Here is a 16,064-nt window from a genome sequence, read left to right as displayed (position 1 = left end):
AAATATAAAAAAAAATCCACTTAACACATAAGTAGCACTTAAGAAATAAATAGCCAGTAATAAATAAGTAATTTAGATTTTGGACACCCTGTGAAATTCACCTTTATGCCACCTTCAACAGACTCACTACAGTAAGTCTCTAACTATGAGTACTTTACAACATGTGATAAACTAGGTCACCTTAATAATAAAAATCGAATTACTATTCATAAAAGCATTTCCCATTAATATATATATATATATAATATATATAATTTCTCTGTTCTGTGGTGTAGTCATTTATCCACACGTAGCCAGTAAATAAAAAAACTATGAGGAAACACTGTACCATAAATGAATACACGGTTTTGTAAGAGTTCAGTATTTACTCTCCTCTAATTATGTCTCCGCCTCTGGATGTTTTTGGGTCAGAGAGAGTTTACTGCAACTACAGCAGGCAGGGCGGAACTGCTGCTTGCAGTATGTGGAAGGAAGACGGACAGCCAGGCAGGCAGACTTTACTGCTCAATTAAAACAGCCAAGTTATTAACATGCCAGTGTGCTAAATTAAATCCCAAATTACCCCCACCCCCCCCCGACGACATCGCGGATACTATCGCGGCTTGTTTCTGTGTGTGTTTTTTTTTCCGAGGGGTTTGAACTTCCCTCACATTCTCCCGTAACGTATTTTCACGAAGGGAGGCGGCGGTGGAGCACTCGGCAGCCATCTTTGGACCTGCCTGGGAGTGGGATTTGACTATCCTGGCACCCCAGTTACTTCGAGGGTGGGGATTTTTTAAACCTAGAATAATCCCCAAATCTGCGTGTTATAATCGACTGACAGCGTTAGGAACTACGAGGATTTGGCGTAAGAAATCACCGCGCCGGGGATGAAACGGGAAGAAGACTTTTATAATCCCAAAGTGTTTTGAAATACACGACATTGTCGACAGTGCTGAAACCTGGCCTGTCAGGAGACGGTGAGTTTCAGCTAAAATGGCTAAGCTAATTTAGCAAACATCAACATAGGGTTAGCCTTGCTAATTTAGCAATTTCTGGCAAAGGTCTCTTAAAAGTTGGTTTCGTTTAAGGTCATTCGTGTAGTTACTCAGCCGTCCACGAAGGAAACACGTCGCGAATATTGCTTGGGATTGATTGATCATATGACACGTAACTTAGCTTAGCTAACGTTAAGTTTGGTGTGTAGCTAATATTACAGTCAACGTTGGCTAGTTGTTGGAAGCTCCTGAAATCTCTAAACTAGTTTGCATACGTTTGATAGTGTTGTTGTTTTGTTTTTTTTCGTTCTTTTTTTTTTTACAATTCAGTGTTTGTTATCTTGACTCCTCGCTTGTGTGACAGCTGAAACAGCGATTGGAAAGTGACAACTTTCTGAAATCCCACTCAGGGCTCTCCCTAATCTCACTTGTGTTGCAACTCCAGTGAGGTATTACCTAGCCACAGGTAACTTAGGGATATAACACAGCAGGCAGGCTTGGGCTACTAGTTTACTCCAGAAACAAAAAAACAACCTTGGTCATTTAATACCAGAACAATAACAGCACTGTGTCTAAACTATCCCCACAGTCAAACTCTGATTAGGCCCAATTGCCATATCACTGAACTAATGTACTATAATGTAGGCCTGTATACATTGACTAAAAGATTACAGCCTTTGTTTTTTTTTGTTCTTTGATGTGGGTGGTAAAGAAAAGGGAAAAGGTGGTGGATAACACTGTGCGATTATGTGGGATTGGAGTGCCAAAAGGAAATGACTTTAACTGACCGACCTCGCTGATAAGTTTAAATTGCTGAGTGATTTCTAAAAAGTCATGGTTGCTCAAATCTTGGAAAGATCTTTTATATTTTATGATATGAACGCTTTAAACCCCTCTTTCACTGTGTTTGAACTAGCAATGCATGTCTGAAAGTATGCTATTGCTGCGAAGTCTAAGACAGACAGATAATCACTAGTCAAAATGCTCACCAGGGCCCCTTCCTACCTCCCTATAGCTGTGCGAACAGGAAATGCTGAGAAATGCAGCGCAGTGAGGACATACATTGGGAATTCCAGCCCTCCAGCTTTGTTGTCCTGTCCTGCTGCATTCTTGTGCATGTGTGTGTGTTGGAACGCAAGGGTGTTTTATGAAGGTATCAGTTATCATCACTCACTTTTGTGCTCACGTGTCCTCAGTTGAAAATGCCATCATGAGATATGACAACAGGACTCATTCATGAGCAACAATGTAGTAAAGGACAATGGCAATAAAGAGGCACAGTCCCACATGGTAATGAGGCTTTATTTCAGGGCAGTGGCTGCATCTGTGTGGAATAGTGAGTTGTTCAGTGTTGTTGTGAGACAAAAGATGTCTGCTTGAACTGGGGGCTGTTTCTCCCAGGCTGGGAAAGAAGTCTTGTGACTCTAGCGTCAGCTCTGCATCTGTTTGCAGCTGATCATCTGAGCCACATGGACTCAGTAAACTTTCCTCAGTGATCTTTTACAATCTACATCTGTATTACAGCAGTACAGCTGTATAATAAGCTGTTTAATACGTAGCAAATAGTTAAAAGTTTAACCCTGACAGTGGCGTTGTGGGCCTAATGCTATATTCTGTCCATTTATGTCATTTTAAAGGATGAGTTAACCTATAATTAAAGACAAATGTTAAAAAGGACACATTTTCCACCATGTCTCTAGCGGTATCTGGTCGCGCAGTTTTGGTTTTACACAGTGAGCTTTAGAGATAAGGATGATCCACACACCCTACTACATACTACTTCAGTGCTTTTTACATTCAGGGTGAAAAAAAACAGTTGACAATGACAACTGCTTCCAATAAGGTTGATAGATTAGTACCAAGGAGATTATTTTTGAAAAAGGCATGCTGCTTTTTCAAATGTAATTTTTCAACACAGTGAGCACCGCAAATTATTTATCTTGTATTGCTGTGGATATATCAAAACTAGGGCAAATAAAGCCAGAGATAGCTGAATGGCCAGAATCCACTGTATAAGATTAGGATAGGGGTTTTTATTTGGGATTTTGGTGAACTGACCCTTTAATCACTTGTAGGAAGGTTATATGGGCTATGTTTGAGAATGTGTGTTTACCAAGTACTTACTGGTTTAACAAGTAGTCCCATCACTGGAATGCTTTGTTTCAGTTCAGGTATCCAGCTCACTGCAAAGCAGCGTGTTGTTGCCTCGGTTTCTTTGTTCGAGGTGGAGATTGTCAGCTGCGAGACGGTTCTTTGTATCCTCCTCACATCCGTCTGTCTACATACTAGTCACTGAAGGTGTGAGGGGAGGTTGTCAGGACGCAGCCCACTGATTTCCTTACTGTAGGTGCTGTTACTATGGAAACAGAAGACCTATCTCTTGCTACCTCAGGATTTCCAGCCGGCCATTCTCCACATTTGCTCCTGACATTATGGTTCAGTTCACGTTTTTGCATAGCCTTCTCTATAGCATGTATGTACAGTTAGAGAGCTGTTGTAGACAGACGTTTCCCTTACCTGTTGTTTCACATTGTCTCTCACTGCAACACTGTAACTAGCAAGCCCTAATATCGTAGCAAGCCCTGTAATTTATACTGGGCACATGAATACATTAGATTATACCCCTCTGCTGCTGTTGTGTTTTTTTTTCTTTTTTCAGTGCACTCATTCTTGTTTTTCCTTGTTCCTTATAGCTCTGAACACATATGAGACCACTGTCCTGCAGATGAGCCATCGGTGGGGGCTTTCAAGTCGCTGTCGCAGACCCAGATAGTTCCTGGCGGCAGCGGCATTGCCCCCCACTCCCCATTATGCCCAACAGCAGTCGGGCGGGGAGCCTGAAGGACCCCGAAGTTGCTGATCTCTTCTTCAAGGAGGACCCAGAAAAGCTCTTTGCAGATCTGCGTGAGATCGGGCATGGCAGCTTTGGCGCTGTATATTTTGTGAGTATTTCATGATATAAGACTATGGTCTCAGCCGAAGGCCATGTTCAGTCTGACATAAGAATTCATCCCCTTTCAGTTCAGTGAGGCCACTTTTTTGGCACATAAGGAGTCAGCAAATAATAATTACAGGTCATCAGGGCAGAAAGTTAAGCCATTCACCGAAAATTAGGAAAATCCTGTCTCATGGTACTATAAACCACTACCAAAAATGTGCAGTATAAATGTGTTTCCGCCTGTCAAGTCTATACAGAATAGGCTTTAAGACTTGGGCTTTGTAGCCTTGAAGATCATGGGAATGATATTGATAAATCATTTGGTTTTGTGTTGGAGAGCACCACAAAGGCCTTTAGATCCTTTTAAACAGATCAGAATATTTTTGAATGATTCTAAAAATGCAGGATTGTTTTAGCAACACTGTCTCATGGTTTCAGCCTTGACTAAGAGCCAATTATTGAGCAAGCAATTTTTACAGAAAACAAATCAATTAATGGGATATTTTGTGATTGTGATGGTGTATTTTTGTCTTATGGAAAGTGGGCTATTTTAGGTCTGACTTTGTGCTTTTGCACTAAGATGGATTATATTGTCTCTGAAATGTGGACATAATGCTCACGCAGTTAGAGACATTCATTGTTTATCTCAGTCAGAGAATTGTATCACAAGTCCCAATTCGTTGTTGTTACACAATGCCATGTTGCCTCAACAGCTGCATAGTCTGAATTCTAATGTGGATCATGGAGTTGAGTCTCTAATACGCAATGTGTTGTCATCATGGTTGGGTCAATGAGGTCACATACAGTGATTGTCCATTTAAAGGTCCAGTGTGTAACATTTAGTAGGATCTATTGGCAGAAAGTGAATATAAATTTCATTGGTATGTTTTTATTAGTGTAAAATCACCTGAAAATAAGAAATTAAATTGAGCCCTTTTATCTGCAGAGTGAGTGGATCATCTCCTACGGAGGCCACCATGCTGAATCAGCATGTTTCTAACACTGGCTCTATATAGAGCCTTAAGTCTAAAGTTTTTTAAGAGTTTCACGACCACCGTAGTTTCTCCTACAGGCTTGGAAGGCTGAGCTGTATTGAAATCTGCAACTTCACCACTAGATGCTGTAATCCTACACACTGTTCCTTTAATGAGGCATAAATTGGTTTAGTTATGAAGTGAAGATGACATCACACCAATATGTAATGTACTTATCATTCAGGCACGGGATGTGCGGACAAATGAGGTGGTGGCCATCAAGAAGATGTCATATAGTGGAAAGCAGTCCACTGAGGTATGATGGCTTTCACTAACTTATATCAAGTTAACATGCAATTGTTACCATGTTTACTTATGGATGTTGTTTTGTTTGTTATTGTTATAGTACTCTTGATTATTTTTTAAAAACTGTTTTCACAGAAATGGCAAGACATTATCAAGGAAGTGAAATTCCTGCAGAGAATACAACACCCAAACAGCATAGAGTACAAAGGATGTTACCTGCGAGAGCACACTGCCTGGGTAAGCTTCTTCATGAGAGTGTCAGAGATGATGATGAATAGAATGTATCACACGCTGTATTACACAAAACAAATTCCCTCTGTTTCATTACAGCTGGTAATGGAGTATTGTCTAGGCTCTGCTTCAGATTTATTAGAAGGTGAGTTGAAAACGTTTGAACTCCTGCTCATTGCTTGAGGCAGCGTGACTACAAGCAGAGATGGCAGTCGGCCTTTTCAGATTTATCCGTGTCACTTTTTTTCTTGGTTTTCATCGCTGTTGGTGAATGTATTCCCTCCAGTTCACAAGAAACCCCTGCAAGAAGTTGAAATAGCTGCAATTACCCATGGTGCTCTTCAAGGGTTGGCTTATCTTCACTCCCACAACATGATTCACCGGTGAGTGTTTCAAGTGTTTGGGAGCATGCTGGGCATTAAGTGTTTATGGTCTCTGGCATTCTCTCTTCTGTGTGGAGCTGTAATCATTTCCTCATATGTGTTTGACAGTGATATCAAGGCAGGAAACGTTTTGCTGACAGAGCCAGGGCAGGTAAAACTAGCAGATTTTGGCTCTGCCTCCATTGCCTGTCCTGCCAACTCCTTTGTTGGGACTCCATATTGGTAAGATACAAAACATGCATCTTAAAGATTTCTCTCAGAACATTTTTGCAGATTTTTCCTTAAATTGCCATTTACATATTTTTATTGCGCTGAATTTGTGTGTTTTCTCAGGATGGCCCCAGAAGTAATTTTAGCTATGGATGAGGGACAGTATGATGGAAAGGTGGACATTTGGTCTTTGGGAATAACCTGCATCGAATTAGGTACGGTCACTGTTCTCTATGGCCTTGTACAGATCTAAGATTTAGAACTCATTTGTTGTAGCATTGCTTGTATCTAAATCCATCTCTTTTTACACTTTTACAAACATTATATTGACAGTGTTAATTTTGCTTACTTAGTCAGGCAATAACTGAATAATGTTGCTCTTTCTTCCTCTCATAATTACATTTTTCTTCACAACATCCTGACTCCTTGATGTAACCTGCTACTTGGTTTGTAGCTGAGAGGAAGCCTCCATTGTTCAACATGAATGCAATGAGTGCCTTATATCATATAGCACAGAATGAGAGCCCCATGCTGCAGTCTAGTGAATGGTAAGTTCAGAATTAAATTTATAACAGCTGGTGTATTGTTTCTTAAACAAACTGAGTCCATAAAATAAGTACAATTCTATCCCTTTTCCACATTTCATCTTTCGACTTTAGGACGGATTATTTCCGAAACTTTGTAGATTCTTGCCTTCAGAAATTTCCCCAGGATAGGCCGAACTCGGAGGAGCTCTTAAAGGTAAGAATCAAAACTTTCCCATGACGGACTTATTTTGTGTTTTATGGTTCATCCCTCTAACTACAATAGAATTCAGGTTTTTAATGCGAGAGGTCTCTTCTGTGTTCTTCCTCCAGCATGCATTTGTCCAGCGCGAGCGACCAGAATCTGTTCTAATAGATCTAATAAGTCGGACAAAGGATGCAGTACGGGAGCTGGACAATCTGCAGTATCGTAAAATGAAGAAGATCTTGTTTCAGGAAGCCCACAATGGCCCCACGACTGAGGCACAAGATGAAGAGGAGGTCTGTCATGTGACTCTTTCAACTGCTGCTAGCGTGCAATTCATTGACAATTTCTTTAATCTCCAGATTAGTGTGGTTGTATTTTATAGTATTGTGTCATGCCATGTTATTAGAGAGTATTGTTGTGATGTTGTTACTGTTTGTTGTGTGTTATTGTTAGGAGCCAGAACACAGTGTGGGTAGGACGGGTACAGTGAACAGCGTGGGGAGCAACCAATCCATACCCAGTATGTCAATCAGTGCCAGTTCCCAGAGCAGCTCTGTGAACAGTCTAACAGATGCAGGTGATGACAAGAGTGAGGTGGACATGGAGGGAGACCACACAGTCATGTCCAACAGCTCTGTGATACACCTCAAACCGGTAAGAAGTTCAGCTTCCAGTCTGACCTGCAGCCATGTCTCGTTATATGGTGTTCACTGTTTGGTATTGATTATATATATATATATATATATTATATAAGTCATTATTATTACACCATTCTATTAATTAATTTAAGTACAACATGAGACATACATTTGATTTATTTACAGTATCTTGTTCTGCTGTTTACATGTGTGCAATTATACTTATCTTTCAGGAGGAAGAGACCTATAATGAAGAGTCAGAACCTCACACCCGGCCAACTGAGCCACAGTCCCCGCCAGCACACACTCCACGGCCGAAACGGAACCGCGAGCACTTTGCTACTATACGCACAGCCTCAGTGGTAATAACACAGTTGTTGTATTTGCTTATCAAATAAGAAGATGGCTAAAATTACCACTTGATGACTAAAATAAATGCTTGTATATCTGCTAGACATTTTCCACATCCATGGATTGTTCAAAGGCTTTTGCTTTAAGGCTACAAAGTAGGAAGTTTGTGTGTAATCAAGAGCAGAACCATGACCCAGAAACATTTATCCACTTGGATATGCACTCATTTTCCATTTCCCCTTATTGTCTTACATACCTCACTTTTCTCTTATACACATAGTAGCCTCCCATATACATTCTCTCAAAAACGTGTTCTTTCCACTCTCAACCATGTAAAGAGAATCTGTGTACTGTGTTTGCCAGCTCACTCGCCAGATTAAGGAGCATGAGCAGGATTCTGAGTTAAGGGAGCAGATATTGGGCTACAAGCGCATGAGGCGGCAGCACCAGAAACAGCTGATGGCTTTGGAAAACAAGCTGAAGGCTGAGATGGATGAGCACAGACTCCGTCTGGACAAGGAGCTGGAAAACCAAAGGAATAGCTTTGCCCAGGAGATGGAGAAACTGATCAAGAAGCACCAGGCGTCCATGGAGAAAGATGTATGCTTTCAAGTCATTTATATGTTCACAAAACGATGGCAATTTTTTCCGAGCGCAAACTGATTATGATGTGTATTTTTTCATCAGGCAAAAACGTTTAGCAATGATGAAAAGAAGTTCCAACAACATATTCAGAGTCAGCAGAAAAAAGAGCTCAACAGCTTCCTAGAATCCCAGAAACGGGAGTACAAACTTCGCAAGGAACAACTCAAAGAGGTAGGAAGATCAATGCCTTCCTGCCCCATACTTAAGTCTCCAAAGCTGTGCTGTTCAGTTTACTTACTGTCGTGTATGTGTAATGGACGTCAATCAGTACTATGACATCTATTTTGCTAGTAGTGACCTGTATTTTTTTTTTTCTCTTAAGGAGTTGAATGAAAACCAGTCAACACCCAAGAAAGAAAAGCAGGAGTGGTTGTCCAAGCAGAAAGAGAACTTCCAACACTACCAAGCAGAGGAAGAGGCCAACTTACAGCGCAGACAGAGGCAGTATCTGGAGCTGGAGTGTCGCAGGTTCAAACGGAGGATCTTGATCGCTCGTCACAATATTGAACAGGACTTAGTGCGAGAGGTTAGAACTCTGTCTCTTACATTGTACCTCTGCATCTCAAATGTTACAAATAACGAGTGAACTAAAATTTAGTCATCTTTGGTGTCTGACAGTCTAATTTATCTGTTTGTGTCTCTCCATGTGCACATAATTAGGAGCTAAACAAGCGTCAGACCCAGAAGGACTTGGAACATGCCATGCTTCTCCGGCACCATGAGTCCATGCAAGAGCTGGAGTTCCGCCAGCTTAACACCATCCAAAAGACGAGGGCTGAACTGATTCGCCTGCAGCACCAGACGGAGCTCACCAATCAGCAGGAGTACAACAAGAGGAGGGAGAGGGAACTTCGACGCAAACACGTTATGGAGGTTCGCCAGCAACCCAAGAGCCTCAAGGTGAGAATGCATGTACATTGAATATTCAGTAGATACTCTCATTTCAATAGTAATGAGTACATGTAGCTCTAGGTACTTGTAGGATCTGCCTAATATGCAAATCACTATTTGTCAGGCGGACCTGTTCTTAATCTTAAATAAGCTTAGATGTGCTGAAACTTTGATAGAAGAAAATGTATAGTAAAAAGACTGCATCACAGTTAAAGGTGTGTGGCTTTCACCTCCCCTTTGGTTAGGCAAGTTTAACATAGAATTAAATAGAAGCTGACCCATGTATCTGAGCCCAAAAATATTATAGCGCAGACCTAATGTTGATGTATTGTGTAATGCTTGCTTTTAAATAGAAATAAATGTATAATATGACAATTTTCTGTAGTCCAAAGAGCTACAGATCAAGAAGCAGTTCCAGGACACATGTAAGATTCAGACCAGACAGTACAAAGCACTGAGGAACCATCTGTTGGAGACCACACCAAAGTCAGAGCACAAGGCTGTCCTTAAACGGCTGAAGCAGGAGCAACACCGCAAACTTGCCATCTTGGCAGAGCAGTATGACCACTCCATCAATGAGATGCTTTCCACTCAGGCGGTGAGTCAAGCAATGCCAAGAATGTAGAATCCAAATGTTGTGAAGTAAGACCATTAAGGTGCTACCAAGGTTTTGCAACCTTTTAGAAGATGTCACATCAGTTATGGTTGTGTATCCTGATCTTCTCTCTGTCTTTAGCTACGTCTGGACGAGACTCAGGAGGCTCAGTGCCAAGGCCTACGAATGCAGCTACAGCAGGAGCTGGAGCTTCTCAACGCTTACCAGAGCAAGATCAAAATGCAGACAGATGCCCAGCATGACCGTGAGAGGAAGGACCTGGAGCAGAGGGTGTCACTCCGAAGGGCCCTGCTGGAACAGAAGGTTTTTTCTCTATTAATCATTCTCATGTGAAGATTCATATCGGTCTGACTGCATGATTATTGACAAAATTTGAGGTTTACAGATACTTAGCCCAGCACACACACACAGGCTTTCAGTTATTAAACTAAGTGAAAACACCTGTGGATATGTATCATGGGTGCACCTTTAACTGAACAATAAGCTGACATTTTGACTTGTCATAGTGGCAAAAAGTGCAGTTACTAATAACATTAACAATGTTATATTCAAGTGCCCCAGAGAGCCAAGCAAGAGCCAGCATGAACAATACCAGGACCTTGAAACTGAAGCGGCTAAATGAAATACAACCATCATTGATTTTCTTATTGATTTACAATGGATGCAAGTTTAATGAGTGACTTAATCATCTGTTGTCTATTTAGGAAATAGCACCACTCTCTGATATTGAACCGTGTTCTCACAAAAGCAGAGGAAAACATCCCTCTCTATTCCAAAAATCCAGTTTTGTAACTTTTGTCATGTCATGGTTTGGATTGCTTGGATGGAGACCAGTAAAACACAAATGTATCTGCTAACTCTGAACATGATTATTTACTAACTTTTTAAACATTTCTGTAGATTGAGGAGGAGATGCTGTCCTTGCAAAATGAACGCTTGGAGCGAATTCGGAGCCTGCTGGAACGTCAAGCCAGAGAAGAAGAGGCTTTTGACTCCGAGAGTATGCGCCTGGGCTTCAGCAACATGGTGCTATCAAACATCTCCCCAGAGGGCCTCAGCCATAGCTTTCCCGGGGCTCCAGGAAGTTGGAGTCACCATCAGCAACAGCACCCGCCTGGGAGCGGTCAAGGGCCACACTGGGGCAGTGGAAGTCTGGGTGCAGCGTCGAGCCACCAAGGCAGCCATCACCACTATCACTCCAGTCCGGGAGGGGCACCTATGCAGCAAGGCTGGGGGCAGGGTATGCAGGGAGGTGGGGGTCCACCACCGTGGGGCCACTCATCAGCGGTCTCCCGCAGCAGTGGAGGTGTACAGAACAGCCCCCAAGCAATGGGGAGGACACCCTCAGGAGGACGCAGTGAGCAGGGCATGAGCAGGAGTACCAGTGTCACCTCTCAAATATCTAACGGGTCACACCTCTCCTACACATAGATCCCCTGTCAGCCCTGGAATCAGAGGTTGAGCATGGAGAAGTAGAATCCAACAAAAACAGCAGGACAGGGTATTTGCTGAGCTCTGACGCGCTCTCTCTCTCTCTCTCTCTCTCTCTGCAACTCTACACCTCCGTTTCTCCCGTGTACAGATGTGGATGTGTGATGAAATAAATGTTGCTCAGGTCAAAAGGGCTGGAAGAGATGCAGCCCGTCCTCACGGCAGTTTATCGGCACACATACAGATCCTTAAATTTATGTTACATAAGCAATTTGAGTGTCAACACATAATACTCCCATTTGTTTTTATTTACAGCTCTCCTATGGAATTTTAAAAATATATGTTTTGTGCTATTCACAGCCATTGCTCTCATTTTGCACATGAAACACTGTTAAAAAAAAAAGCCTTTGACATGTGTTAACTATGTCCTTAGAAATGTGGTATCAAACAATCACAGTAAATTGATTTTACTTAGAACCCCCCCCTCCTTCACTCAGCTGATTCATATTCAGTTATACACTGGTCAATTCTCTGACAGTGGTTAATAATGCAGCAGACCTAACTCAAGATGCTTTGCTGTTGTAATACCAGCCTGCTGTAATGGTCATTGTTATAAATTAGATACCTCCTTTTTATTCATTAGTTTAATTTCACCTGATTTTCTGGTCATCAACCAAAATGAGACTGAAATTCAGAGCCAAATAAACAAATCTTAACTGTTTCAGGCGTATGCTACAACACTACTACAGTGCCTTTTTAACCTTTTGATTATAGAAATCAGTCTCAGATGTTTATAATTTAATATTTTAAATTTCATCATCAATTTATAATCGGTGCCAGTGTATGTTTAGTTCAGTCTATTTTAACACCTGGGATTTTAGTTTCAGAGGTCCCAAATACTTTTCTCAGATTATTAATATTCACTGTGCATGCAGTAAAGTTGGTAAAGTCTTATAAATGGGGAGAGATAGAAATTTACTTGTGTATATCAGTAACTATATTTTGGGCTTTAGAGTGGTGGTACTCGAGGGGTGAACTTGAAGAAATGTCATGGTTCACATTCACAGGAGGAATTGTGAGGGAAGAAAGGAGACTCATTTGCCTTCAAAAACAATCCTGGTATTGATCTGTTGATTTTTATTAGTGCCTTTTTAAAACTGCTGCCTTTTTCAAAGCACTTTATACAGCTAGATATGTGTAAGATTAATATTTGACTTCTTTTCACAATGCACCTGGTGGATGTTTTGTCGGTACGTATGTAGTTAAGTTGAGGAGTCGAGCTAACCTGTGCTGTGATCATTTTTTTTAGGAGCAATTTCCCAAGTACAGACAAGGCCCAAGTGTATGTCAACATACAGTATGTGAGTGAAAGCAGTTTCCTCCTTCCTGCAGCTTTTTGAAACCATATCCGTTGTTGGTTTTCACCTCTGTGTTTGTGCTGAATTTCGATTGAACAGAGGCTGTGAGGATGCTGCAGTCTTTTTAGATTTGGCTACAGTTTCTATAAAACAAACTGAACTGAGTTAACTAAAAAGAGTCCATTATGTGCAGGCAGATAGCTTAAGATAATTGTCATGACCATGACAGCAGGCTTGGCACTACTAAGAAATCTACAACACTGTTGAGAAATGTTGGGGCCCAGTTAAGTAATACTAAAAATTGAAAAGGTGCTAAGTTATAAATGCTACACCATCTCATCAAAACCCAAGAACAAGGGTGATTGAATCAAGCACATGCTTGCATGATGGCATGGTCGCACATGTAAATCTAAAATTAAGTCACGCACACTCTGTGAAAACGGCCAAATGCAAAATAAATGTGGCAAAAAGCACTTAGGTATTCCTTTGATAGCTCTAGCAGATCCTCTAATAATATCTGTTTCTCGCTTCTCTCTGGTTTGTGGTTGAAATATCGTTGGAGAAGTCGTGCCCTTTTAACAGCTCCATGTTCAAGTTAGATTTTTTCCATTTCCATACGGAGAAAAGGCCCTTTAAGGATAATGATCCAGAGATAGTAAGGATATATATACTCCCTGAATCACAAAGCTGGAGTTAAATGTTCATATGTGTATATTTTATTAAAGAAAACATTAAAAGACTAAACTCACATTTTAAGAAAATAATTTCTAAAACTAACTTTATTTAACTGACGGACCACACTGATACTAGCAGACCTTTCGCTCTCGGAGTGAAAGTGGTGTTGAGTCTGGATGTAGCTCATTGGAAGATATTCTTGGTTTTGTGTACACAGACAGAATGCCTCATATGCATGTATTTGCTGTCATCTCCTTTAAATGCCACTTATTTAGTCAGCCGGCCATCTCTTGAGCATCATCAATGCAGGTTTTATTCCCCCCTCCCCCCCACTCACGTTTGAAACTTTGTCCCCATTCCACACTGATTCAGAGCCACCTTTTCAGACGCTGGCTCTTTCTGAATGTCATACTGTGATATATATTCATGTATCACATTTGAGGACACACAAATCCTGGGGTCTTTTTCTTGAATAGGTGGGATTTTAATTTTCCACATGTATATAATCCTACCTAGAAAGTACGCATAATATCAAGTGACATATGGTTTGGTCCCAAAACTCTTTTCTCTCATGCCAAGTGACTAGTTCCAGCTGCTGTAACACTGCAGGTTATATTCATCATTTCTTTTCTGATTTATTGCTATTTAGTAAAGGAAAGGGGAATGTATTTATCATGATCGGAATCTCTTTACCATAAGTCAAAAGCCAAGGCCAAGAGTTTGAATGTCAGGCTAATCAGACCTCACATACATGCCAACCTTAAGTTTGTATGCACAATTTTTGTTCACTTTTATGTCAATGTTGTGTGTGAGGGAGTCTGAATATTGTTGTCAATCATTATCAGTCACCAGACCTTTCCACCAACCTGGATTTTATTTTGTCTTTTATTTTTTTTAAAAACCTTGATGTCAAACTTTGTCCTACTGACTGAACGCATATGGGATACTGAATGAAAATCGGCAACAGAAAATGGTGATCCTTTCTATGGTCAAACACTGTGCCATACCTGAGTTGCCAAGCCCAGATACCACTGCATCGTCTCATCTCCATGGTTTTACCTATCATCGGGCTGACAGCATGAAATGTATGAAACCTTAAAAAAAAAAAAAAAAAAAAAACACAAGTTGGTTCTGGTCTAGTGGCCAAAGTAAAAAGGCTTGAAAAGATGATGTGGTGACAGGCAGATTATGAAAAGAGATTGCATTTCTTTGAAGATGTCAGTATTCTTCTTTGGCACATTACCACTACAACTCATAACCTGTATTAAACTGTATAGATGGTGGAACATGTTACTGAATGTCAGATTTCTTTTGAAGATACTACATACAGAGATGGTAAAGTACTAAAAGTGGATTTAAATTGTGTAAAAAGATTCATAAAACAAATAAAATAGGATCAAATTTATTATTTTGTTTGTATTATATTTACCATTGTGTTGGCAGAGGGATATTGAACAGAAATCAGCTGTAATAAAGTAATTTTAGTATAACTCGCCTGGTGTTTTTATTATTTATTTCTCTACCTCAAGGGTGCAACATGAGTGTACTGTACCATACAAGATATATAATATTGATTGCTTGATGAGATTGCCAGAAAAAGGACTGATGGGACCTCTGAAAGTCCGAGGACCACAGCTTGTGACTCAATCAACCAACGCTGTAAACTCCCAGAAGCGGAAATAAATGCAACGTGATGTGTGACGAGCATTGTAAACAAAATGTTGAGCTAGACTGAAAAAGGGGGATGCCGTCTCCGCAGTGTCTGGATTGAGTGAGTAAACAGTCTCACAACAACAACAATCAATATTTATTCTACTTGTATGATAAATATAACGTCACGTTAGCTGATAAAGCTGTTTGTTCCCGTCGTTTAACTTCACGGTTTTCACATTTTGAATACTCTGCATTGGTTGTGTGTTAGCGTGCAATCATTAACAAATGGGAAAGTGAAGATGTGAGTTAGCTTTAGGAGCTAGGCGAACAATATGGGCTTTAAAACAAGTCGCTGTTAGCAAGCTACCTGGCTATTACAGCTACTTGTAGCAGCTTTAAAGCTAGCAAGCTAACCATCGTTATCTCTGCACCTAGGATTTTAACACTGTGTATCAATAATATTATCGATACACGAACTGAAGTAGCGTTAACGTCGTTGTCTGTGATATTACGTTAGCTAATGTAACTTCACTATTTATTTATTTATTGTAGAATCCATAATATTAGACTTTTAGGTTAGCTGAAATGTTTGGACACTGATTTGCTGACTTTATATTTGGAGAGGCAGCATCAATACTTTACGTGTAGTTTTTAATATTGGTTGTCAAACAGCAGGTTGAAACAACCCAGCCAACTTCAATCAGACATTCAGATATTAAAGTGTCAGTGCTGCTAGTTGTTTTAGCTTAAAAACATTACACAACTCCATAATGTGTATACAACATAATCATTGTGTGTGAGTCTTGTGTAGTTCTTGTTATCCAATTAGTATCTATAGAAGTATTTTGTGCAGTATAAGAATAATTCATGTTGACTTGCCACATGTACAGTGCATATAAATATGCCATGTTTTTGTATATAAGTCTATAAAAAATGAATGCACTAATTTGCACAGGTGCATAGGAAACCATGCAAAGTAAGGTAGTGAAGTTCAGCATGCTGTCAGCACTGGGTTGATTGAAAACACCACCAAATTCTGATCATAGACCCAGATC

At 40.5% G+C, this 16,064-nt stretch overlaps 1 protein-coding gene across 1 annotated transcript; it reads left to right on the top strand.

Moving 5' to 3' along the window:
- Positions 1-455: 455 nt before the first annotated feature.
- taok1a (TAO kinase 1a) lies at positions 456-14,846 on the top strand. Its single transcript, XM_051397377.1, has 20 exons — positions 456-959; positions 3,671-3,919; positions 5,134-5,205; positions 5,331-5,432; positions 5,526-5,571; positions 5,713-5,809; positions 5,918-6,031; positions 6,143-6,234; positions 6,474-6,567; positions 6,679-6,760; positions 6,877-7,044; positions 7,205-7,405; positions 7,623-7,751; positions 8,104-8,340; positions 8,428-8,556; positions 8,708-8,911; positions 9,046-9,285; positions 9,662-9,874; positions 10,013-10,195; positions 10,793-14,846. The coding sequence occupies exons 2-20, from the start codon at positions 3,788-3,790 to the stop codon at positions 11,321-11,323; spliced, it is 3,066 nt and encodes a 1,021-aa protein (XP_051253337.1). The 5' UTR covers positions 456-959; positions 3,671-3,787; the 3' UTR covers positions 11,324-14,846.
- Positions 14,847-16,064: the final 1,218 nt, after the last annotated feature.

This window comes from Dicentrarchus labrax, unplaced genomic scaffold, assembly GCF_905237075.1.
Source record: "Dicentrarchus labrax unplaced genomic scaffold, dlabrax2021, whole genome shotgun sequence".
NCBI classification, from domain to species: domain Eukaryota; kingdom Metazoa; phylum Chordata; class Actinopteri; family Moronidae; genus Dicentrarchus; species Dicentrarchus labrax.
Note: the sequence above shows the minus strand (reverse complement) of the source record. Positions and strands in the feature narration are given on the sequence as shown.